Here is a 22,115-nt window from a genome sequence, read left to right on the forward strand (position 1 = left end):
ACTTAGTGGGCCAAGGTTTAATATACTTTAACATAAATATAATACGCTGAAAAAAGAAAGATAGCGTCGGTTTATGTGCTTTTATCCGGCTGTGAATAAATTAGACTAACAAAAGATAGCAGCTTAACGTGAGGTGGCGCTGATTGGACTGTCCTGCCCACGGAGAGCTGGAAGCTTCCACAAGCCGGAAGAACACCGCTTGCGAGGAGGTGAGAAAAATAAACGCACTTTAGTTAGAAATGATTTTTTTTTTCGTGATCTGAGTAAACCCATCAGTTAGGGTCTAAGCTAGAACTCGCTGTATAATTTTAAAGAAAGTGGCAGAAGTATGGTATGGCGGGCAGTGGTTCAGTTACGAGTTTCCCCCAAAATGTAGCAACTGTTAGCTGTTTAAATTAGCCACAGCTGATCGGACTTTATTTATAATAGCTGCTTTAAATTCGCACACTTATTCATTACCACTGACTATGATGTTTGTTTGTGGACAGGGCACAGCTAGCAATAAGGTAAGGTTACTCACAGTCCTCGAGATGTCGCTGTTACATTGCTTTTATTACTACAATCAGATACCACACACTGTGGTGCAACAGTAATTATCAGATAATGGAAAGTAGAACGCTTTATAATGGCTATATAACAGGACAAGATGCTGATGGTGCACGTTTTGTTTTATTTTTTTGCTTTTATGTTGGTGCTTTCGCTTTAAACAGTGAATTATTTTTAATGCAAAAGAATAGAATAGATCTTTATTGTAACTGTTACAATAACAATGAAACACAGTTTGGCATGTCTCCGTTGGCAGTATGTAGATTTTCATTCAGATTCTTTTTATTCAGAGTTTTCTGTGTTTCTCTAAAGTTTTCTTGAGCAACAGTTTTCCAGGCTTTCTAAAAGTCTTTGTGGTGCATGCATACTATCATTCCTTGCTGCTGGCCTTTGTTCCGACCAATACAATTTCTGAAGTAAGCAGTTTTCGAGTATGTCTCATGACCACCACTTAAATTTCTAAGTTCCTTGTATTTGATCATTTCTATGTTATGCTATTTTTACATTTATTATATTACAGTAGTGTGCAAAAGTCGTGTGTCACCCTCATTTTCTCATATTTTGATTCCAAGGAGACAGACCTTCTTCCTTTTTTAAAGTGGTCTTGAACAAAAAATCTTCAGTCTGCAGGCAGATTTTTCTTTTGACACTTGGCTGCTCTTCCTTCCTTTCTTTCTTTCTTTACTAAACCATTTCACACTGACTCTGAAATCATTCAACCATAAAAATGCACATAATTCAAGGTATGAACTAACTAAAGAGCAGACATAACTGGCTGCACATAACAAATGACTTGGCAAAGAACCAATTTTAAATTGTATCTTGAGGCTCTTTGCTGCTAGCAGTCTGTCAGGAAAACACATAGTCATCAGAAATTATCTCAGTGGAAGTGTGGCTGTCGAGAGGCCATTCTTAAGGAAGGCAAACAGGGAAAACTGCTGAGGTATTAGGGCTGAACGATTATGGAAAATAATCTAATTGCGATTTTTTTGCCCCAATATTGCGATTGCGATGCGATTATTTTTTAAGGTCTTTGTCTTCTGTATTATTAAACAAAGACAAGCAATACATCATATAGTATGGCCAATACTATATTACATTAATTTTAAACTGTTCTTTCCTGGAAGACAGACCTCTGTTATGATGACATGAGGTGATGCATGAATTGATGACTGACATTTTTATTTAACTTCTTCAATCACAACAGTATATTTGAACATACACAATAGTTTATTTTTAGCTTACAAACATCTGAGCATAAAGTGCTGACAAGGAACCCTGGTGTAAACATTAAAATGAAAGTCAGTACAATGTGCAGATTGCAGAAATATACATAAAAAAAAATCAGTGGCTTTACCACACTCAGTTTTTCGACATCTGTGAACTACTAGACAGTCATTAAATTAAAAAATAATATTAAATAAATAAAACTAATAAATAAAAAATACACACATCTTACTGATCTCTGCAGTCAGTAACATTACACATAAAGTGCAAACATAATAGCAATTGTATAAACACACACACAAACACGCCTTTAAAGTTTAAAGGCGTGAAATTGGACGGTCTAGTTCTGATTAGCGTCACCGCTGTCTCGGTGGAGTTTAATAAACTCGGCCGTCTGCTTCTTGCTATCTAAAATATAACCAGACACTGGTGTAAATTCTCGACTGTCTCATACTTCTGTTTAATAAGTTTTCTGTTTGACGTTTAGTCAGCTGTGTGAAAACCAAGGAGGAACCCACCCGGGGGATTAATAAAGTTTTATTTTATCTAATCTAATAACTTTAATCTCAGCCAAACCGATTTACTCACGAACAAACAAAACACTGAAAAAAGCCCAACAATAACATTTTTAGGTTGTCTAAGTGACTTATATATTACGTTTAACCCGAGCAGCGAAACTCCGCGGTGATCTGAAAATGATGTGCCGGGAGTTGTGCCGTTCTCGGCCGCATCAGTAACCCTCGAGCTCCCGGCTAGCTGTCGAGCTGGTGGGTAGCAGACGCCTCTGAAAACGTCGAAGCACTTTTGCAAATATGGGATATCTTGATAAACCGAGCAGATATTTGATGTTTACACAACTACTTTCTCGCCTGAAAATATGTTAAAAGTTTATTTTGTGACCCAGAAAGATTAGTATGAGTAATTTTAAAACTTAGTAGCGGCCGCCATTGCTGGAAACTGGAGTTTGGCTGGGCCGCGCTATGAATTCTGGGATATGGTAGTAATTTGGACAGCCTTCGGCGCGTCGCTGTGACGTAATCGGTCTACAAATGCGGCCTCAGGAGGATGCAGCCCATGAATTTGGACATGTCCAGAGTATAATCGCAGCCTTTGCGGTTAGAAAATTGCACTTGATCATGTCGCGATATTATCGCAAATGCGATATATCGTTCAGCCCTATGAGGTATGATAGTTTAAATCAGAGAAGGACAGCAGTGAGTATCTACAGCCATCTGTGAAACACTGTGGAGGCTCTGTCATGGTTTGGGGGGTGCATTTCAGCCAGTGGTGTTGTGGATCTTGTCAAAATACATGAAATTATGAACACAGAAAAGTACTTGCAGATTTTGGTCTACTAGCTTTTTAACAGATTCATTTTTTTTAGCATGGCAGTGATCCCAAACACACTGCCAATGAAGTAAAAGCGTACCTGAATAGAAAAACATACGATTACAAGACTGTCAGTGAAGGATTGGCCTCCCCAGAGAGGAGCTCAACATAATTGAAGCATTTTGGGATCATCTTGACAGAGAGTGGAACAAAAGGCAGCCAACATAGAGAGAAAAGCTTTAAATGCCCTTTAAGAAGCCTGTTCTACTACTTAAAGAAATTACAAAAAAATATTGACTTTCAAACTTGTTTTCACCTTATATACTGCATTTCCATGTGTCTTTGCACATGTTTCAATTAATCACTCCACCTTCCCATTTTTCTGGCAAACTGTTGAAAAATGAGGAGTGGCTGTAGACATCTGTTGACATTTTTTTTATAAGCAAATAGGACTATACACTAATTTGTTTGTACACAATTAGAATTTATTCCAATAATTTTTGATCACTAGCATTTTTACTACCTCAGTGGTTTGGTGGATAAACCTTATAATCTAAGGTTTATAAGATATTTTGCCAAAAACCTAGTCTTAAAACACTTTGGTTAGCAGAAAACTAAAAAACTGTACTCTTCCTGGTTCAAGAATGGTATTTAATGTCCATTATTCTACTTTCTCATCCCATAAAAATCATTCTCTGTGTTTTTAACATCGAAGGTATGGATTAGGTCAAGGCTGCTTTCCATACAGGCATCAAGCCACCCGTGTGAATGATGAAAAACCAGTTAGGAACCACGAGACGGCAAGATATGCAGGAAAAAAAGCTCCTAATGTTATGCAGCTTGACGTAAACGTGGTGTGACAAAACCGAACTTGCGCAACAAATACCTGTTGCCACGGAGCAAGTCGAACACGTGATACGTTGAGTAGTTTTTACTGATTCGTATGGTATGGTTTCAGCTTTCAGTCAAATTTGAAAATTAAAATAAAAGCCTGTAAAAGTTTGTAAATCTGTCCAGTTGAGCACTGGGAAACACTGACACCACCATCAATCAGAATTTGCTGTTTTGTGTTGCCGGGAGCAACACAACCATTCTTGTGTCGAGGGAGTGTTTTAAAGTTCCCTCAGCTGACAACAGATTGAGAAATCCCCTTCAGATACGTGTCTGGTGCAATGTTTTCCTTCTCAGAGGAGCTGTATTGAACTCTGGAAGTGAAGCAAACATTTAAAATTGTCCAGTGGTTGCTCCAAAAAATACAGGTTTAACCTTTAGTCACACAGTCAGCTCCTACAGGATGCTAAGTATTCAAAATAGTCTACTTTGCATTTTTTTTTAAACAAACACGTCAGATCCTCATGTTTCACTTCTGCTTTAGACATGGTGAGATACACTGTCACAGGAAGATCAGATGTGACACACACAGATGTGTTTTTGTCTGTAGCCCTGGTGACCTGTCCAGGGTGTAACCTGCCTCTCACCCTATGCAGGGACATGCCCCAGTCCCATTGTGACCCTGAGTTGGATAAGTAGAAGAAAATGGGTGGATGGTCAGCTTTGTGTTTCCTAAAAAAGTCTTAAAGTCTAAAACCAACCAAACTGAATTTTAAGACTAGGCATCTCTTAACCTTTTAACATCCACCAGCTCATGATCAGACTTGGCTTTGGTTTAGTTATATCCTGTATTAAAGAGGTTGTTTTTCTTTAGAACTTAATTTTTTATTAACACCTAAGCAGCTTGTACAGATTCCACCAATGACAGACTGTTTTTAATAATCAGATAAAGACACAAAAACTGGGGGCCAAAGCACAGAGACGGATACGTGAAATGAAGGTTGCATGCTAACAGCTAAACACAGATTTGGCACATACTGGCTTCATTGTTTAAATATCATAGAAATATGGCTCTATCATTAGATAAATAAATCTTTCTAGGATCTCAAGGTTATTTTTTTATCAGATAGATTCCCCATATGGTATGTTGGCAGATCTAGTTTTAACTTTATAATCATGATGCGTTTAATTGCTGCTGTCAAAAATAATCATAACAGACGTTTACTAGCTAATCCTTCAAAACCTGCTGGAATTCACCTGAGCAATGCAAACTTTGTCCCTTTTACAACATTTTTGGTGAACTATGTATCTAATTTTGGAGGTGACCAGTCAGTCCCAGTTTGTGTACCTCATTTACTTCAGAAGATATTTCGGATACCTTGGACGTTTTGACTTCTCTCCGTGAGTTTGAGTTTATGCTTCACTGCATATTTCATCCCATTTATGTGACTGGAATTTTTGTTTATAAATTAGCATCCCGTTTCCTTTTTTAAAGCCTTTTTTTCCTTTGTTCATTATGATTGTTTAGTTTTTTTCTTTTTTTTAAATTAAACTAATCTGGTATTTTGAAATGCAAAAGAGATCCTCACGGGTCAAAATCTTGAATTATTATCTTATTTGTTCGATTAGCACTTTGGTTAGCAGTTTAGGTTAGTAAAGGCCCTTAAGATATTCAATTCACAATGATATCAAATGATTAATTCTAGAATTCTGATTTTATTCAATGTCTTTTTTTATTTCTTTTTGTTAGCATAGTCTGAAACTAATTAATCTTCTCAAAAATCTTGAATGTAACCTCTAAAAACCACCATTTTTCAATTTTTATGCCCATCACACTTGAATCAACCAATGCTGTTGTTTTAACGTGTTATAGGGGATGGAGGTAGACTGCCAGGCTGAGGAGTCCATGGTCTCTGCTTTTGATGAAGAGTCTGTTGAGCTCGGTGACGTCAAGGACATGAGACTAGAGGCTGAAGCAGTGGTCAACGACGTCCTCTTTGCTGTGTCTGAAATGCACGTGTCACAAAGTCTCAACAGCGCGTCCGACGTGGCCTACATAAATGTGGAAACAAGAGAGGGAAACCGTTACTGTCTGGAGCTCACTGAGGCTGGGCTGAGGGTGAGACGATGCAGTGACACGTTACCCACATGCGTTCACTTTTAAGACTTCAAACCGTGCAGAGGTTTTACAGTAAATCACTGATTTCTTCCCAAACAGGTGGTGGGCTATGCATTCGATCAAGTGAACGAGAATTTGACGACTCAGTATCACGAGACTGTTTACTCGCTCCTAGACACGCTCAGTCCGGGTTACAGAGAAGCCTTTGGGAATGCTTTGCTCCAGCGGCTGGAGAGGCTGAAGCAAAACGGACAATGAAAAGGACCAAGATGCTGCATACATTGTACACGTGACACGGGGGTTGATGATGACGGCAATGTTTGAGTATGAGCCAACACTAAGTTTGTTCATATACTTTATCCGGTTATGTGATATCCAACTGCTTAGCTCCCATACAATAAGGGATACCCAACTACGACTGCTTTTGTTCTAAGTTTCATGCCATTGAATTACTTCATGTTATTTCCTTAGGTTTAGTGGCTGATATGGGCTGGCTGTATAGGGCTCTGTGGCGATAGTGTTGTTGACTTTACTGTGGAAAGACTGCAGCTTTTGTGTTTTCAAAAAATTTGTAACGCCACACATTGTTTAAGAATTCTGCAAAGTTTGTGGTCCTTTGAAATGTCAAGAGAGAGAAGCAGCGAGCTACGTTAATACTGGTCCTGTTTACCCCCCGTGCCCTGCTTGCACTAAACCTGTGACCTGATGCTCAGATATGCTCAACTAGCTTTTATTCAGCTGTGAAAGTGCTGAAACTGTTTTTGTTCCAAGCATATACTGCCTTAATCTCATTTTCCATATATATATATATCTAACTAGGTCAGGGACAGCACTTATTTTAACAGCTCTAACTACATTGTAATTTGAGTATCTACTAACTCATCAAGTTGTGTTTTATTATTCTGCTTTGGGGGTTTTCTTGCATACTGCACAATTCATTGCATTTCAGACTTAGCTGTAAAAGTGAAAGGCTTGAAGATATTTCGCTGTTCAAACCTTTTGGTCTTTTTATCAAACTGCACAGCCTGTGTTAACGCTCAGCGAGGATTTCCAGAGCTGCTTTAAAACGCTGGTTTTCTCTGCATGTGACCTGGTTAAACTTCTACAGACTCTTTACATCTGTGCATTCATACTGTCATTCCTTGCTTCTGGCCTTTGTTCAGACCAATAAAATTTCTGAAGTATGCAGTTTTTGAGTTTGTCTCATGACCAGCAGTTTACAGATTTAGTTTTTTCTATTTTTACATTTATTTTACAATAGAACTGTGCAAAACTCTTGAGTCACCCCTTTCTTCTTTATACTGTGCTTCCAAGGAGACAGACTTTCTTCCTTTTTTTAAAGTGGTCTTGTACAATAGTTCTCAAGGCTCCAGGCAAGTTTTTCTTTACATTGGCTGCTTTTTCCCCTCATTTTTAATCTGGTCCTTTTACTTGACCATTTTCAGAGGGATTATTTACAATTATTTATTCTTTTACACATGAGTCATTCAACCATAAAAAGGCAACTAACTACCCCAGCAGACATTGGCAAAGAACCAAATTTAAATTGTATCTTTATGGACTTTGTTACTTACAGCCTGTCAGAAAAACACATAATTTGCTTTGCCAGACATGAGTGAGGGTTTTTGCACCAACAAGGTAATTCCCAAGGAGCTAGTGGGAAACTTCGCACATCTCTGCCTTGTCATGGTTTTCAGTTTTAAAGCCAGCATAAAAACCTTTATCCGGGCAGTAATTTTTTTTATAGATCCAATTAAAAACATCCAACCACTCAAAAAGATGGTTTAATTTGCTCTTTCAAAAACAGAACAGTAAAACAACACAAAGCAACCCAGGGGCGTAGAGCCTTAAGCATGTGCACGCAGCATACAAGGACAGACAAGAAGCCCTCCTCCCACAGACATTGATTATCTTGTTAATAGTATTACAACTTCACTGTGTATGACTCTGGATACTGTAGCTCCTCTGAAAAAGGCCCAAATCAGAAGTACTTGAATCCCTGGTAAACCAGGAGAAGCTTAACTTGACGTGTAACCTGCGAGGGCTGCAGATATGGTCTAATGTTATCAGCAATGACAAGGACAGGGGGGGGAAGCAAAACTAGAAAATTTGTCAAGAGGAATCAGGAGAGAGCGATGACCTGTGGCTGCCACTGGCTGGCTCCCTTCTTGAAGGTGGTCTTGTTGCCTCGGCAGTGCACCTTTTGTCACTTTCATTTGTACCAAGGCAGGTGAAATGGAGTCACAACAGTTTACACTTCCTTACTGCACAGACTGATATCTCGGAAGTTTAACTGCATTAAACTGTGATGATTGAGCTTTCCCTTATTGGTTTTTTATTAGTGTAGTTTCATTCCTCATTTGAAGAACGTGTTTTCCGAGCTGCCTGATTAGACCTGATGACACCAAAAAAGGTTGAGCCAAAAGAAATAAAAGGAAATAAAAGCAATTGCCTCGTACCAGTCTGACTATATAACTTTATTATACAAGTTATGGAAGTTCCCCGACGGGTAACCAGATGCCTGAACTACAAAACAGGTTTTTCTCTTATCCAGAAGTCTGGCTCACTTCTTGTTTTGCCATGGCAACTTATTCTGCAGAGCAGGGTAGTTTCTCAGAATAGAGATCAGCAGGTATGAAATCACCTAATGACACCAGAAAACAGCATCACCATTCCTTGAAGATTCCTCCTCAGGCCTGCGTGCAGATTATGAGGGCTGAAAGTTCAGTAGTGTCATGTCAGCGTTTGTGATTATCCCTTGCTGTTGTTTTTTTGTCCCCCCCCCTCTGTTAGCTGCAAAAAACAAATTCTATAAAGTCCCAGTATATTATAAAACCTGCCTTATTTGTACTTAGACTGAGCCCACTTTTATATTTACTCTTTAACTCAGAGCATTTTTCTATTAAAAAAAAAAGTCAAACAATTTAATGAAATATGAATCAATTCTTGAACATCCAACTATAACACTCTACAAAGCTCTTCCTCTTACACACTCATACTACCGTTTTCTTGCTTTTATGTTTAACCTCAGTTCCCGTATAGTAAAGTTTCATGTTCCTTTTTTTTTTTTTTTTTTTTAAAGAATCAGCTGTTGTGCATTTGACATTTTAGTCTTTATTGGTCAGATGCTGCCGGTGTCAAGCCTTTCATATGAACCAAGCTTTCTACAGTCACTTATGGTAAATCCTGGGCTTTTGTGACAGTGCTCGGGTAAGTGAACCCAGATGATGGAAGGATACCCTGAATATTAAAATACAGGCCTTAGGTGTTTGACAAAGTTAGTTTTATTGAAAACACACATTCATGTAACAAAAATGCCATTTGGGCACACATTTAGAGCTCCATTAGAATTTTCTTTAACAATTCCCTTCCTTAAATCTTGCTGCACACGGTCAACAAGAAATATTACAAAATTCATAGTAAAGATCAGTACAGCATGTACCTTCTGACTACACAGCAGCCAGTAAGACAAGACAGTTCCACAGCAGTGGAATGTAGTTCAGGGTCAATCACACATCCACAACTCGTAATTTGATTATTAGGAAGACCGTGGGGAGAAAAAACAAAAGCCTCTAATTTCAGCAGAATTTTAGATGTGCGATAAAGTCTTGCAAACTAGTGAACACTTAAAAATCAGTTTGATCGATATAAAACAAGATCTTTCAATGTTAGTAGAACACTTGTCAAAACTAGTTCCCTTTCAGAGGCATTTACTTGTTTGCTACACAAGCTGAACTGGAAACTTGATGCAGAAGAGATCCTTCGTGTTGTCATCTCGTAGCTCCCACTCCACAACCAGCTTGAGCTGAGGGGGAAAAAAAGAAAAAAGTAGCCAGTGAACAGAGTGCATGTTCGATGTCAATGAAAAGAGAAATAAAGGGTACAAGAGCAGAGTCCAGAATTACTGATACAGGCTGAAAACTTAAAGCAAAACTAGTCGTACACATTAACAAAATCATCATGATGGAATATTAGAGACTATAGTCATGCTTGCACACATTTTCCCAGCTAACAGTTTGCCATGACCTGAAGGAGTCAATTACTGTTTAAATCTCCATAGAATAAAACCATAAGAGACCTTTAAATGCAGATTTGTCACATTACAACAGCCTGCAGACAGGAAAGAAACTGATAATGACCAGTATCGAGGAGCAAACGACTGTTGCCAGGGTGGCATGAACTACTTACAGCTGGATACTCGTCCTTTACAGGTAATGTAGCCACATAGTGATAAGTCTGCCCATTCTGGATGGGACACTCAATTCCAGATTTGCAGCCGTCTACAATCGGAATAGCGAAGGGGATAGGAACGCCAGCGATGACGCCGTGAACCACTGCAGTGCTCTCCTGGCTCGGCACAGCTTGAAGCAAACATGACAATGTGATTAAAGCTTTAGTTGTAAAAGAAATGCATTTATATTCTGGACGTTGGGAGAAACATTTCTAAAAGATGGGGCTCACTCACCAGAGGTGAATGTCACATTGACTGTGTAGGAGTCTCCTCTTTTTAGCTTGCAGGGCTGACTGGGACAAGGGGTGATTTCAACCGTCACCACTTTCCCAGAAACAGAGCCTGAAGAGAGACAGAAAAACAAAACAGGATTGGAGGGATTTCATAGTGTGCATGCTTACAGTTCTGCCTTAAAAAAAAAAAAAAAAAAGTTTAAAATTGAAGTGAACTCATCGCAAAGTGCAACTAAACCACCAGATTCATGCTTTTGCAAGACAAATACAGGTCTAGGTCATATTCAGGGTGGCATCTGGTTAGATCACCAAAGCCTCACTATTGTGTGGTAAATGTTGTTCAAAATATATAAGAAGAGCTTGTGTGGCTGTTTATATTATGGACATGTAGGGGTGTGTGTGCGCGCATGTAGATCTAGGCGTGAACGGTGCTACCTCTGTTTAAGCGTGGTGGAGGAGGACAGGTTGAATAACTTGAAAGCATATAGTGAACTTAAAAAACAAAGTGCACAATTCTGTCAGTCAGCTTTCCTGTTTTCTTGATACAGCAGCATGAGGAAGCACTGGTACATGTTAGAGACATCTATGAGTCATCTACTTTCACTCCAATACCAGTTTTGAATGGCTTGAGTCTTGTTCCTGACAAATACCACTCATATTACAAAAACACATGACTTAAGCTGAATCATGGAGACCCATCCTGGAATCTGAACTGAAGGACGAAAATCAAAAATAATTAAAATATCCAAGACTATAAGTGACAGAAAACTAGTCTATGAAACCGATTAAAGAGATTCAATAAGTTTAATAACAAACAAGTGTATTAATCGCACATTCAACAGTTTCGACGGATCACACGGGTTAAAATTAGTCTCTTAGTTAGCATTTAAATGGAGAAGTGAATCATCACCATCAGCGTGACTCGTAACTTACCGCAATCTAAAAATTTCACCGTTTCCGCGCAGCTGAATCCAATCAAGCACAACACAATGAAACTGGTCCGGGCGTCCATGTTTTCCCCTTTGCTGTGTGTGAGCCTAAGGAACAAAAAAAATCTTTACTCCACAGGAAAACAAACTCAGTCCCCGCAGTCAGTGTTTGAGTCAGATGACTTGTTTGCTCGTCCCGCGGACGTCCCTAGTACAGCACTGAGTACAAAGCTTAATAACAACGACATTTACTTAAACTTGATGGAAAATTTGTAAAATTGCAAAATAAAACGTATAATTTTTGTTGAAAACCACGATATAAACTCTATAAATTATACCTTTAGCTGACGACGTCGTAAGAGCTACCACCTTTCTTCCTGCACTGTCAGCTACGAGAGGCGGCGCGTATTTAAAAGGTTCCTGGCGTGTCCTCCACCCGACGGTGAGCCTGTCAGGAACCTAACCCCTTCTTAATACCCCGCCTTCTGCCTTGTAATTGGAGGATCAAAACATCAGACGTGAAACGCACAAATTCTCTCTAAGCTCCACCTACAAGGGCAAAGAGCTGAGAAGAGATATGCCTGCAAGCCACGACTAAGGTATCGAATACCCAATGAGTCATGATTGGCAGCTAGTACAACGAATCAAATGGCTAACATGGGCACGATAATATACGTCGATGTAGGGGCGGGGTTTAGCAACATCTGTTATGGAAGATGTCCTTCGTGACAGGAGCAATGATATCTGCGTCGAAGTCAAGATTATTGACTCTCGCTAGGTAAAGTTAATTTCTCACAAATTGCAGGACATATTAAACGTCTCTCTAAAAAAGTAATAACTAATAAAGTCCTGATTGTGTAAAAAATGTAGCTACTGCTAGCTAGCTAGCAGGTTAGCCTTCAATGCTACCAATAAGTAACGTTATGCTAACGAGCTAGAAGGCTTGTTAGCAACGCTGCAAGTGTGATCTGTTGTTTTGCAGGGCATCCACTCTCCCAAACATCCTCAACGTGACTGAGCAATTACACCGTCTTCCTCACAACTCCCAGTCGCTGTATGTAGCCGGGCTTCGGTGCTACAGCAGCGCCTCCACCCAGGAGAAGCCAGGGGTGTCAGGTTCATCTGAAGTACACCTCACTGAGTCATGCGTGAAGGTTAGGACACACTCTTAAACTGCTGTTTTCTGCTAAAACCTCAAAAGCTGAAACACCAAGTCACCATAATTCAGGCTAAGAGTGTGACTCCTTTAGAGACCAATTAGACTGAGCTTATTTAACCCTGTTGTTTGGGGACGCCATGACACTGTCAGTTTTTCTAGTGTTTAATTTTTGTAAATACTAAAACACACACAATTTAAAAAAAAAAATCATCAAGAAATCAAGTTTCCTTCGGGATTAATAAAGTATTCTGATTCTGATTGATTCTGATTCTGAAGTTTACCAATAGAGTTCATCAAGGTGAAAAGTTATTCAGATCAAAATGCATTTAAACTTGAGTTTTCAAAGTATGCTAAGGTTGTAGGTCCACCCTGAAAAACTCCAGGGCCCGTATCCCTAAAGATTCTGAGAATCCTCTCAGAGAGCTCCTAACTTAACCTAAAAATTCCTTGCCAGGAGTTTTAGCTTAGAAGTGATTCCAGAACATTTTCAGTGAACTCTGAGCAAGGAATGGATGGAAAATCCTATCTTAGTGAGGAGGTGTGGTTGACCCCGTTGCTAGGTATGAGTCATCATTTCAAAAGCCGTGATTGGTTGATCCTACAAGTTTGATGGAAATGAGCTTTTGGTGATAATGAGCAAAGGATGTACCCTCAAATCAATAAACATATTATATACTCTAATCTTATGCTGACTGTAATTGTAAATAATATTTCACATTCAAGAAAATATCTGGAAAATGAATAGTAAGCTGTAGGGGTTATAGCCATTAGAATCTAAAATATGTGAAAACTTAAACTCATTACACCCTGTTCAAATAATGATTCGTGTCTTATTTGCTCATATAAATATCCTAGCTGGCATATTTTGTACTTTCACTCCCATATGGACCCCGTTGAAAACAAGATGGCCTATCTCAAGAGGCTGTCCTTAATGAAGTAGAAATCACAACGTTACAAGTCCAGTGTGGTCTTAACGAGGGTAACATGGCTCAGCTTTTAGCAATGTCTGTGATTGCAGACCCAAGTCATCACTGCTGCATTGTTGCATTTTCCCGGTTGCCAAATACCTCGGGGTTGTGATTACTTTCGTCTCCGGTGTAATAGCGTTGTGGCGTCGAGTTGGTGAAGTAATTGCATCTCTAAGGAGATCCACCACAAACATGATTCCTGCACGATCCAATCTGTAGCATCTCAATAATTCCCTGTCATCCAGTGTTTGCAGGACATCTCTCCTGCCTCTTCTGTTGGCCATTTTGTGCAGCTGCTTAGGGGAACTCCTAAGCCACTAAAAGTCCTCTTCCCTGCTCTTAGCAGATCTCGCCTTAGGAGCCCTTTTAAGCGCTAGGAATCTTGAGGAATAGCTTTTATATTAACTGGGATTGTCGTGTCACTTTTAGGGGAAATTCTAAGAAAACGTCATGACTCTGAGAATTTTCTTAGAATTTGGCCGCTAGGAGCCACTTTTTGCACAAAGATTCTTTAGGGATACGGGCCCAGGTCTGTACCAATCAGAGAACATATGTTTGAACACAGAGCTACACACTAATATACTGTATACAATAATTAGCTCATGGACAACGAGATACAGTTGATCTCAAACTTTCAAACACCAGCATCAGAAAACTGCAGACACTTTTTACACGTTGAGAGGCTTAATTAAAAAAAATGTTTTCCTTCCTTCAAACTTACTTTTATTCTACCAGGAACTCCCATGTGCTTTTAGATCTAATCCTTTTTATGAGCTAACAGCCATACAAACACCTAACATATCAGAAATGCAGCAACAGCAAATGTAATGTAAAATACACAAATACCCAGAACAAAAAGCAGTGGCAGCAGCTCAGGAAAGACAACCACATCTTTTTCACCACATTCCTTATGATGCCTTTTAATTCAGAAATAGATATCAGTGTTTTTATCATTTTGATCTTTCTGCTAAATATTCTATTTCCAAATTGTTTAGTGGGAAAATGCTCCACACAGGAAGACCCCAGCTGGCTAAAATTGGTTATCATTCACTCTCTGTTTTGATAAATGAGTATGTGTACCTCATGTGTTATATCTAATATGCTTATTTAATACAGAGACTAGGGGAGATCACGGAAAAGGGCGAGTACCTGAGAATATATGTGGAGGGAGGAGGCTGCTCCGGGTTTCAGTACAAGTTTTCGGTTGACAGAAAGAAGAACGAGGACGACAGGTAAACAACCCCGAATCAGGATTTCCTTATTGCATAATCTAGTGATACATGTTCCTTGTTGTTGTTTCCTTATGGGCTTTTTATCAGCTGTGCCACTGCTGTGATTTCAGAGTGTTTGAGAAAGGAGGAGTTGGCGTTATTGTGGACCAGGAGAGCCTGGAATTTGTGAAAGGATCCACGGTGGACTTCAGTCAGGAGCTTATTCGCTCCGCCTTCCAAGTGCTCAAGAACCCACAAGCTGATCACGGCTGCTCCTGTGGCAGTTCCTTTTCTGTTAAACTATGATCCTGCCTAACTCATTCCCCGACACCTGCAGCAGTAATATGCAGCACTCTGATTTCACAGTTTATTGGGTGCACATGTGCAAAACGATAAAATATGAAGAGATATTTCTCATTTGAGTGCATAAGATAACTAATATAATAATAATATATAACTAATATATATATAACTGTACCTAATAAACTGAGAAGTCAGATCATTTTATCACATTGGACCCGCTCATAATTCATTTCACTTTTAACAGCTCGACATGAAAACTAGTAGATTAAAATTAGTCTTTTTTGCTGTGAAAATGACTTGAACTGAATGAACAACAGATGTAAACAGTATTCTATTTCAAATTGTGTACAAGATAGGAGACGATGATGCTCACTGACAGTCAGTATTTAGCAGTACTTTAAAAAAGGTTGACATGAAGTATGTGAGTATTCAGTTCTTGTAAAATATGTAAATAGGCGATAAATATAAAGTTCTAAAGTATATTTGTTTTATATGTAATAAATTAAGCACATTTAAGATTTTCACCTGTTCTGTTGTTTTTAATTTGTTACTTTCACAATCTCGTGAAACACAACAGCTCCATGAAAAGCCTCCTTTGCTTAGCGGAGGTGTTTCAAGTGTTTCAGTGATCCCAGGAAATCTGTTATGTTGGGCCGCTCGTAGGTATCAACCATGGTAGGCTTAAGTACAAAGACGATGGCCCCCTTTCTTCTTTCTTTTGTCAATTTGTATATTCCAGTTAGGATTCACCTGGTTATCCTCCTTTAACCTCCTAAGACCCGAACTCTTTCATGGCATGCATTTTGAATTTTTCTTTGCTATTTGGGTTGATTGGGACCTAAAGAATGTAGAAACAAAGAATTACCAGATTATTTTTTTCAACCTAATTTTTGTTTTTGAGAAAAATGAGATCCACATATGAGGACATTTGTTTCAAATTTTGATAGAACTGTGGCAGTATAATGTCCTCGTAAGTGGCTATCAGGCCCTTGTAGAAAATAATTAAGTATTTTGGTCTAGACGTCCCAAAATGTGATGTCCACATATGTGGATGCCAGGTCCTAGGAGGTTAAAGTCTCCTTCTGTCTCCTCTTCTGCAGTCCCATATTATGAACTGAGATTTCATTTAACATGGTAAGCTAAATTGATTTCCAGGTCACAGGCAGTAGAATGAAGGACAACTGAGAGATACCCTTGTATATAGTACAATCACAACACAAATAAAGGAATCTTTAAGCTTCCTGCTAATCTAACTTTTTTTACTGCCATGGTGTCAGTGCAGTCAGTTTTTCCTATTTGTCTTTTGGGAACCAACCTTCACATGGACAGGTTTGAGACCAAGAAAGTTCAGTAGAGTTTCACAGTGCAAATTCAACAAGACGCACTAATTCTCAAACCTGGTTCTCACAAAGTGCCAAGCACATTTTAAGTTCCTACATGATGCTGGTGTGGAGCCAGTTCTTGCTTTGGCTACTGTAAAACAACCTACTGTGCAACAAAACTAAACTTTATAACTCATAATGTGGCAAAAGCTGTGGTCCCGAATAAATCTGAGCAAACGTGTACCTGGGGAGGAGATCATGGGGCAGAATCTGCAAGCCGAGCTTCTTGTGGTCGCCCTTCTTAAATCGATGAACATTGTGGTTCAAATTTTTTGCTGTCACTAATTTTTTTGATGGCAACACGTGGAGCTGGATCACCGGCACTTGGGAGGTGATCTAGGATACTTCATCTTGGAAAGGAAAACCTGAACCAGGGATGGGTTTGTCAGAATTCACCCAACTGCAAAACAACTGTAGCAATATAATTTTTCTAAAAATAAGTGCATTAGGGAATATTTGAGCAATTCTCAAGCATCATCAGTCTCAATAAACACGGATGAGTCCAAGTTTCAAAGATCATGGTTGTGTTTTATTTTAATTATTTTTTAATAAAGTGGAATTTAAGAAACATCTCACAAAAATATACAAAAAGAATATCTACAAATGGTATATACACTGATGAAATGTAAATCAAAATATGCAGCAACTTTTTTTTAGTAGTTAGTCTTAATGCAAGGAGGAAATCTTTTGCACTTTTTTTAATATTCTCTGATAAACATTCCATTTAAGCAATATCTTATTTCACGAAACATCAACGCACTGTTGAAAAAACATCACACCGCTCATAATCATGAAAATGCAACAACAACATATCGTAGCAGCACACTAAAAAGTGACCACTGGAACTGCAACGAGTGCAACGAGATCTCAATTTACAGCTGTTCTTTTTGTTTTCTGAGGAATTTGGTTCAGACAGATTGTCTTCCCGTAAGCCATGCACACACCCTTTAATAAATCACAAACGAATCCTCAAACACGGACGTTAATATGACATGAGGGGAACACTGCAGAGGGCGGGTGGGGTAGGTTGGGTGGGGGTTGAGGTCAATCAGTCAACAGCACGACCACGTTATCACGTCTTAAATGAACCACCAGGGCGACACAGTGAGCAGGTCAGGTGTACAGTGCATAGTATGCTTTGGCATGCTGACATCCAGAACATAACAGTGGATGTTACATTCAGGAGGAAGGCCACAGGATTTGGAATTACCAGTTAAAAACAGAATAAATGGATGAAAAAAATAAATAAAAAAAAGGTAATAAATAAATAAAATGAAACAATACAAAAAGAATCCAAACCCTTCTAAACGCTCAGATTAAGGCTAATTCAGTTTGCTACATGTTTGTTTCCTTTTTTGAAAAATGGCATTGTCAGTAACACAATTTCAGAGGCCTGCCACATGGCAAAACTGCTATTTGGGACACGTACACAGATAAGCTTGTTTTTCAAAAAAAGAAATAATGCATCACTGAAATGATATGCACATATTAGGTGTTTTATTCTTTTCTTCCTCAGTGACGATGTGATGTTAGGAGAGCAGGGCTGTATGCCCTCTGCCTGTTTTCACAATCAAGGACTGTGATGAAGATGAGCCTTGCACATATGCATGCACCTAGTTTTGAGGCAGTAAGTCGAATCACCGGTTTATCTCATTTACAAGCTGCCAGGTCCCTCCTCCTCCTCCTCCTCCTCCTCCTCGTTGTTTAAATGTCTCCTTTAGTTTTCTTTTCTGTTTTTTTCTGACCCCTGACTTTCTGATGTTGGATGATCCCAGTGTGATCCTCAATGCGGGGCATGGACACACCTCCACACAAAGAGGCTGGAAGGGACATAAAAGAAAAGGCTTGCATCACTTAACACTGAGACTGAAACACTTGTAAGCGATGGTGTAATTTGGATTCTCGGTCATACCTTCTGTCGTCCCCGCCGGCGCTGACAACGAAGCGATCTCCGTTTGTGAAGCGTACGTTTGTCAGATGAGCAGAATGGCCCAGGAATCGTTTGTGTTTGGCCTGAAACAGAACACAGAAAGTATTTATATAAACTGCTACTGATAGTTTTTAAAGTGCAGTAACACATTTATATATTATCTACACGTGGATCACATGCGTAAGCTTATAGCAAAGCAATGGGCGTGCCATTGTGTTTTACCAAAATCTGCATTTTTCTGTTATTTCTGCTCACTTGATAAACAAAATTGTCTATTAGGCTTGAATAAATTATATTATATATTACAATTATATAAAGTTAATTTTTCTAGGTGATCAATTTGTCAGTTAACTGACAAATGATTATAAAAAGAAATTCTATGGCCACTTTATTAGGTATACCTGTTCAGCTGCTTCATATTACAAATATGTCATAAAATCACATGTTGACAGGAGTATATATATATATGTGTCTAGTTCTCTGGGATTTTTTCACAGATTCATCTCTAGGGATTACAGAATGGTCGGAAAAGAAGAAAATATCCAGTTCTCTGGGTGGAAATGTCTTGTTGATGTGAGAGGAGAATGGCCAGACTGCTTCAAACTGATTGAAAGCTAACAGTAACTCACTAACATGCATAAAAGCATCTCTGAAAACACACTGAACCTTCACACTGAACCAGCACATCAACAGAAAAACAAACTTGGTGGTAGCTTCTATCGCCAAAATAGGACAATGGGAGATTGTAAAACTGTTGCCTGGTCTGATGAGTCCTGATTTCTGCTCCAACAGTCAGATGGTAGGGTCAGAATTTAGTATAGACAACATAAAAGCATGGATCTGCCCTGCCTGTATCAACAGTTCAGGCTGCTGCTGCTGTAATGGTGTGGGGGATATTTTCTTGGCACGTTTTGGGCTGCTTAGCACCAAATGGGAATCTTTTAAACTCCACAGCCTGCCGCAGTATTGCTGCTGACCACGTCCATCCCTTTATGACCACAGTGTCTTTATCTTCTGATGGTTGCTTCCAGCAGGATAACACACGATGCCACAGAGCTCATATCATATCTGGTTTGTTTAACATTACAATTAGTTCACTGTACTCAAGTGACCTCCACAGGAACTGAGGCAGCTCTGAAGGCTACTAGCAAAGTGTCACTTTTACATGGATTTGTGGCATCAAATAAAAAGTTTTTATTGTTGAAAAATGTTCTGACAAGTTCTGACAAGTATTAGTAGAGTCTGTGCACTTCTTTCAGACCATTTATCTCACTGATCCCCTCAGACCTAAGGTTTGCATGTATTACTATTTTTTTGTTTGTTATTGGCACTAGGGGGCGGTGGAGACACAGACTGGAATTAAGATGAGCAGCACAGACTGCCAAAAAAATACCTAAAAATGTCCAAAGGGTTACTAAAACTGCCAGAAAAATGCCGGTAGTAGAAAACAGGTGCTGCCCTAATACATCAAACACAATCGCAATCATAAAATTATGCAATCATACTTACAAATTTCTCTGGACAGAGAAAGTCAAACAGCTTTACCATCCCAAAATCATCGCCCGTGACGATGTTAAGGCCCGAGTGGGACACGCAGGCACAGGTGACGTCTGCTTTGTCAGTGTTACGGGACCAGATCCCTACGACCTCGTCCCCAAGGACACTGGGTACACACACAGTGACATTTTCCTTAGTTTCCAAATAAATAAGGATGCCTTCTGTTACTCTTATTAGTGTGACCCTCACCTTGTCCAGGTGGCCCAGGTGATCCTGTCAATATAAGACTGTTCTGTGACCTGCTTCCCAGATGGCACCTCGTACACGAGTCGTTTATAAGCACCCGTGGATATCTGTTTAAAGACATGGCAAGTTAGAGAAGTATCAGCTCGCCAGCGTCTCACTCTCTCCTGCAACAAGTTAATGAGCCCTCCACACCTGGACGTAGTTGCTGTCGGCAGAAAAGTCCATCTGCATCACAAAGCTGGGGATGTCCCTGCAGCTGTTGATTCGGTTCAGCTGCGGGCCGAGCGTCAGGTCGTAGAAGTCAACGGCGCACTCATTGGAGCCCACAGCCAGGTAGCGAGAATTCGGACTGAACCTGCGAAGGAGGAGATGAAATCACAATTCTCCTCAGATTTGTTTAACAGTACGCCAAGTACAGTTGGAGTATTCTTCAGTTTAGATGGTTCATTAAACATATCACAGTGACAAATCACATCAAAAAATATTAAATGTCAATAAATATAAAAAATAAAATAAAAATAGAATCTATTCACATAGTGTGGCGATTGTAGACATCCAGAGTCTCAATAAATGTGTCTTTCAGTGACTCATGAGGCAAGTTGTAAGAAAATATTTGACAGATACTAAAACTAAGGCTTATATTTGATTTTAGTTTTCTAATTCACAAGGTTTCAGTTTTTGGTTAACTAAAATGTCTTTTTTCACATCTAATTATAGTTTTTGGTTTAGTTTTAGTTAACCTTGCTCTGGACAGTGCAAATCATAATGTGTCCCAAACAAATGTCTTACTCTTAATCCATATCCAGCTGGCACTCGCTGACTTCAGCCCTAATCCTTTGAGATCCACACAAACATTTTTTCGGGAGCTTGAAACCAAAAATTGATTGTTTTTTGGCAGTGGCTGCTGAAGGGTGTAAATAATGACAAAACTGGCAAGACGGTCCACCTCACTAACATCCTTCCTCATTACAAAAATGTTCTTTTATAAATAAGAAAAGACTTTTAGACACACCAAAAAAGTTTTTACTGAAGGAAAGTTTGACTGTGCTTTGTGTGCATTACCTAATATCCTGAATAGGTGAACGCCGGTCCCTTTTCTTCCCCCAGATTTTGAGTGAGGCGACCAGCAGGATGATGAATTCTCCATTCTTCATGCCGATGGCCACCATGTCTCCCTCAGGACTGTAGCTGATGGTGTGCGCCGGGTGGCCCAGGTTCACCTTATTCAGCATCTTCTGTTCCCCCCACATAGCGATGAAAAACCAGCACAGAGTTTCTGTTAACTTCTTGACAAACTGATGTAAATCTGAGGCTGCTCTGTTCAACGTAAGACCTGACCTTTTCTGGGATGTCCCACAGACGAACAGTGCCATCCTCTGCGGCTGACAGAAACACGTCTCTAGAAGGATGCGTGCCCAAACCCCATATCGGTCCGTCCATGTGTCCGTTCACCAGGATGTTGCACGCTGCATTCTTCTCTCCTACTTCAATGATCTCTGCATTCCTGGTCCCCACCAGGATTTTACCCTGGAACATCAAAAGAGATAACACTGGTCAGCATTTTGCTCCTGGGATTCTTTCACCTGCACTTAGTAAAGTTTCACCTGCCGACTCCAAATCTGAAAACCGTTGTCATCTTTTTTTTAGTTATGATGTATCAGATAACTATTACCACGGTAACAGCGGTAACTTCAGCATTTATGAAACAAGTTCGGTCCTGAGAAAAGTGAAGGCATAATTAAGGAGGGTTTTATTTTTTTGGTCTTGAAAGTTGTGATTGTCTTGATGATGATTTAAAAAGAAAGTCATCTGAATCAGCAGCATGGGAAGTATTCTCTTGGCTATCACAGAGCAGAGAGTTATACTGAGCTTGTAGAGAACAGCTGAAAGCATATCAGCTAATGAGCACCAGAATATCTCAGACTCATATCTGAAATCCCTGTAATAGACTAGATTAAGAGCTGGCCTAAAGGT

The 22,115-nt window shown here is 39.4% G+C and overlaps 4 protein-coding genes across 7 annotated transcripts in view; 2 read left to right on the forward strand and 2 right to left on the reverse strand.

Annotated features, from left to right (window-relative positions):
• The first annotated feature begins 70 nt into the window (after positions 1 to 70).
• On the forward strand, positions 71 to 7,240 carry gskip (gsk3b interacting protein). Its single transcript, XM_085257977.1, has 3 exons — positions 71 to 209; positions 5,807 to 6,052; positions 6,152 to 7,240. Exons 2-3 carry the CDS (start codon positions 5,810 to 5,812, stop codon positions 6,308 to 6,310), a joined length of 402 nt encoding a protein of 133 aa, XP_085114103.1. The 5' UTR covers positions 71 to 209; positions 5,807 to 5,809; the 3' UTR covers positions 6,311 to 7,240.
• A 2,078-nt stretch (positions 7,241 to 9,318) lies between these two features.
• Positions 9,319 to 11,932, reverse strand: LOC146552582 (NPC intracellular cholesterol transporter 2-like). Its single transcript, XM_085257976.1, has 5 exons — positions 11,784 to 11,932; positions 11,450 to 11,553; positions 10,518 to 10,625; positions 10,241 to 10,413; positions 9,319 to 9,857 (listed from the first exon to the last, which is right to left on the reverse strand). Exons 2-5 carry the CDS (start codon positions 11,526 to 11,528, stop codon positions 9,774 to 9,776), a joined length of 444 nt encoding a protein of 147 aa, XP_085114102.1. The 5' UTR covers positions 11,529 to 11,553; positions 11,784 to 11,932; the 3' UTR covers positions 9,319 to 9,773.
• Positions 11,933 to 12,071: 139 nt separating this feature from the next.
• isca2 (iron-sulfur cluster assembly 2) lies at positions 12,072 to 15,610 on the forward strand. Its single transcript, XM_085257975.1, has 4 exons — positions 12,072 to 12,223; positions 12,428 to 12,599; positions 14,689 to 14,804; positions 14,915 to 15,610. Exons 1-4 carry the CDS (start codon positions 12,162 to 12,164, stop codon positions 15,087 to 15,089), a joined length of 525 nt encoding a protein of 174 aa, XP_085114101.1. The 5' UTR covers positions 12,072 to 12,161; the 3' UTR covers positions 15,090 to 15,610.
• Positions 15,611 to 16,975: 1,365 nt separating this feature from the next.
• Positions 16,976 to 22,115, reverse strand: part of eml5 (EMAP like 5) — a 51,156-nt gene continuing 46,016 nt past the window's right edge. For all 4 annotated transcript variants that reach the window (XM_085256521.1, XM_085256519.1, XM_085256520.1 and 1 more), the window contains 7 exons: positions 21,480 to 21,668; positions 21,204 to 21,376; positions 20,334 to 20,496; positions 20,145 to 20,248; positions 19,908 to 20,061; positions 18,381 to 18,481; positions 16,976 to 18,288 (listed from right to left, as the gene is read on the reverse strand). In XM_085256521.1, the coding sequence (XP_085112647.1) occupies positions 18,252 to 18,288; positions 18,381 to 18,481; positions 19,908 to 20,061; positions 20,145 to 20,248; positions 20,334 to 20,496; positions 21,204 to 21,376; positions 21,480 to 21,668 (921 nt within the window). In that variant the 3' untranslated portion in view covers positions 16,976 to 18,251. The remainder of the gene's footprint in view (positions 18,289 to 18,380; positions 18,482 to 19,907; positions 20,062 to 20,144; positions 20,249 to 20,333; positions 20,497 to 21,203; positions 21,377 to 21,479; positions 21,669 to 22,115) is intronic.

Source organism: Mchenga conophoros, linkage group LG19 (assembly GCF_057382185.1).
Source record: "Mchenga conophoros isolate Kocher_MC1m ecotype Shallow Benthic linkage group LG19, M_conophoros_male_GT1.1, whole genome shotgun sequence".
Taxonomy (NCBI): domain Eukaryota; kingdom Metazoa; phylum Chordata; class Actinopteri; order Cichliformes; family Cichlidae; genus Mchenga; species Mchenga conophoros.

Excerpts from the sequence above, each read along its gene's own strand:
- gskip (XM_085257977.1), top strand. The coding sequence starts at position 5,810 with ATGGAGGTAGACTGCCAGGCTGAGGAGTCCATGGTCTCTGCTTTTGAT. Across the intron at positions 6,053-6,151 it reads TCACTGAGGCTGGGCTGAGG|GTGGTGGGCTATGCATTCGA; the intron begins GTGAGACGATGC and ends CTTCCCAAACAG.
- isca2 (XM_085257975.1), top strand. The coding sequence starts at position 12,162 with ATGTCCTTCGTGACAGGAGCAATGATATCTGCGTCGAAGTCAAGATTA. Across the intron at positions 12,600-14,688 it reads TCACTGAGTCATGCGTGAAG|AGACTAGGGGAGATCACGGA; the intron begins GTTAGGACACAC and ends TATTTAATACAG. Across the intron at positions 14,805-14,914 it reads AAGAAGAACGAGGACGACAG|AGTGTTTGAGAAAGGAGGAG; the intron begins GTAAACAACCCC and ends CTGTGATTTCAG.
- LOC146552582 (XM_085257976.1), bottom strand. The coding sequence starts at position 11,528 with ATGGACGCCCGGACCAGTTTCATTGTGTTGTGCTTGATTGGATTCAGC. Across the intron at positions 10,626-11,449 it reads GGTGAAATTTTTAGATTGCG|GCTCTGTTTCTGGGAAAGTG; the intron begins GTAAGTTACGAG and ends GTCTCTCTTCAG. Across the intron at positions 10,414-10,517 it reads CAATGTGACATTCACCTCTG|CTGTGCCGAGCCAGGAGAGC; the intron begins GTGAGTGAGCCC and ends GTTTGCTTCAAG.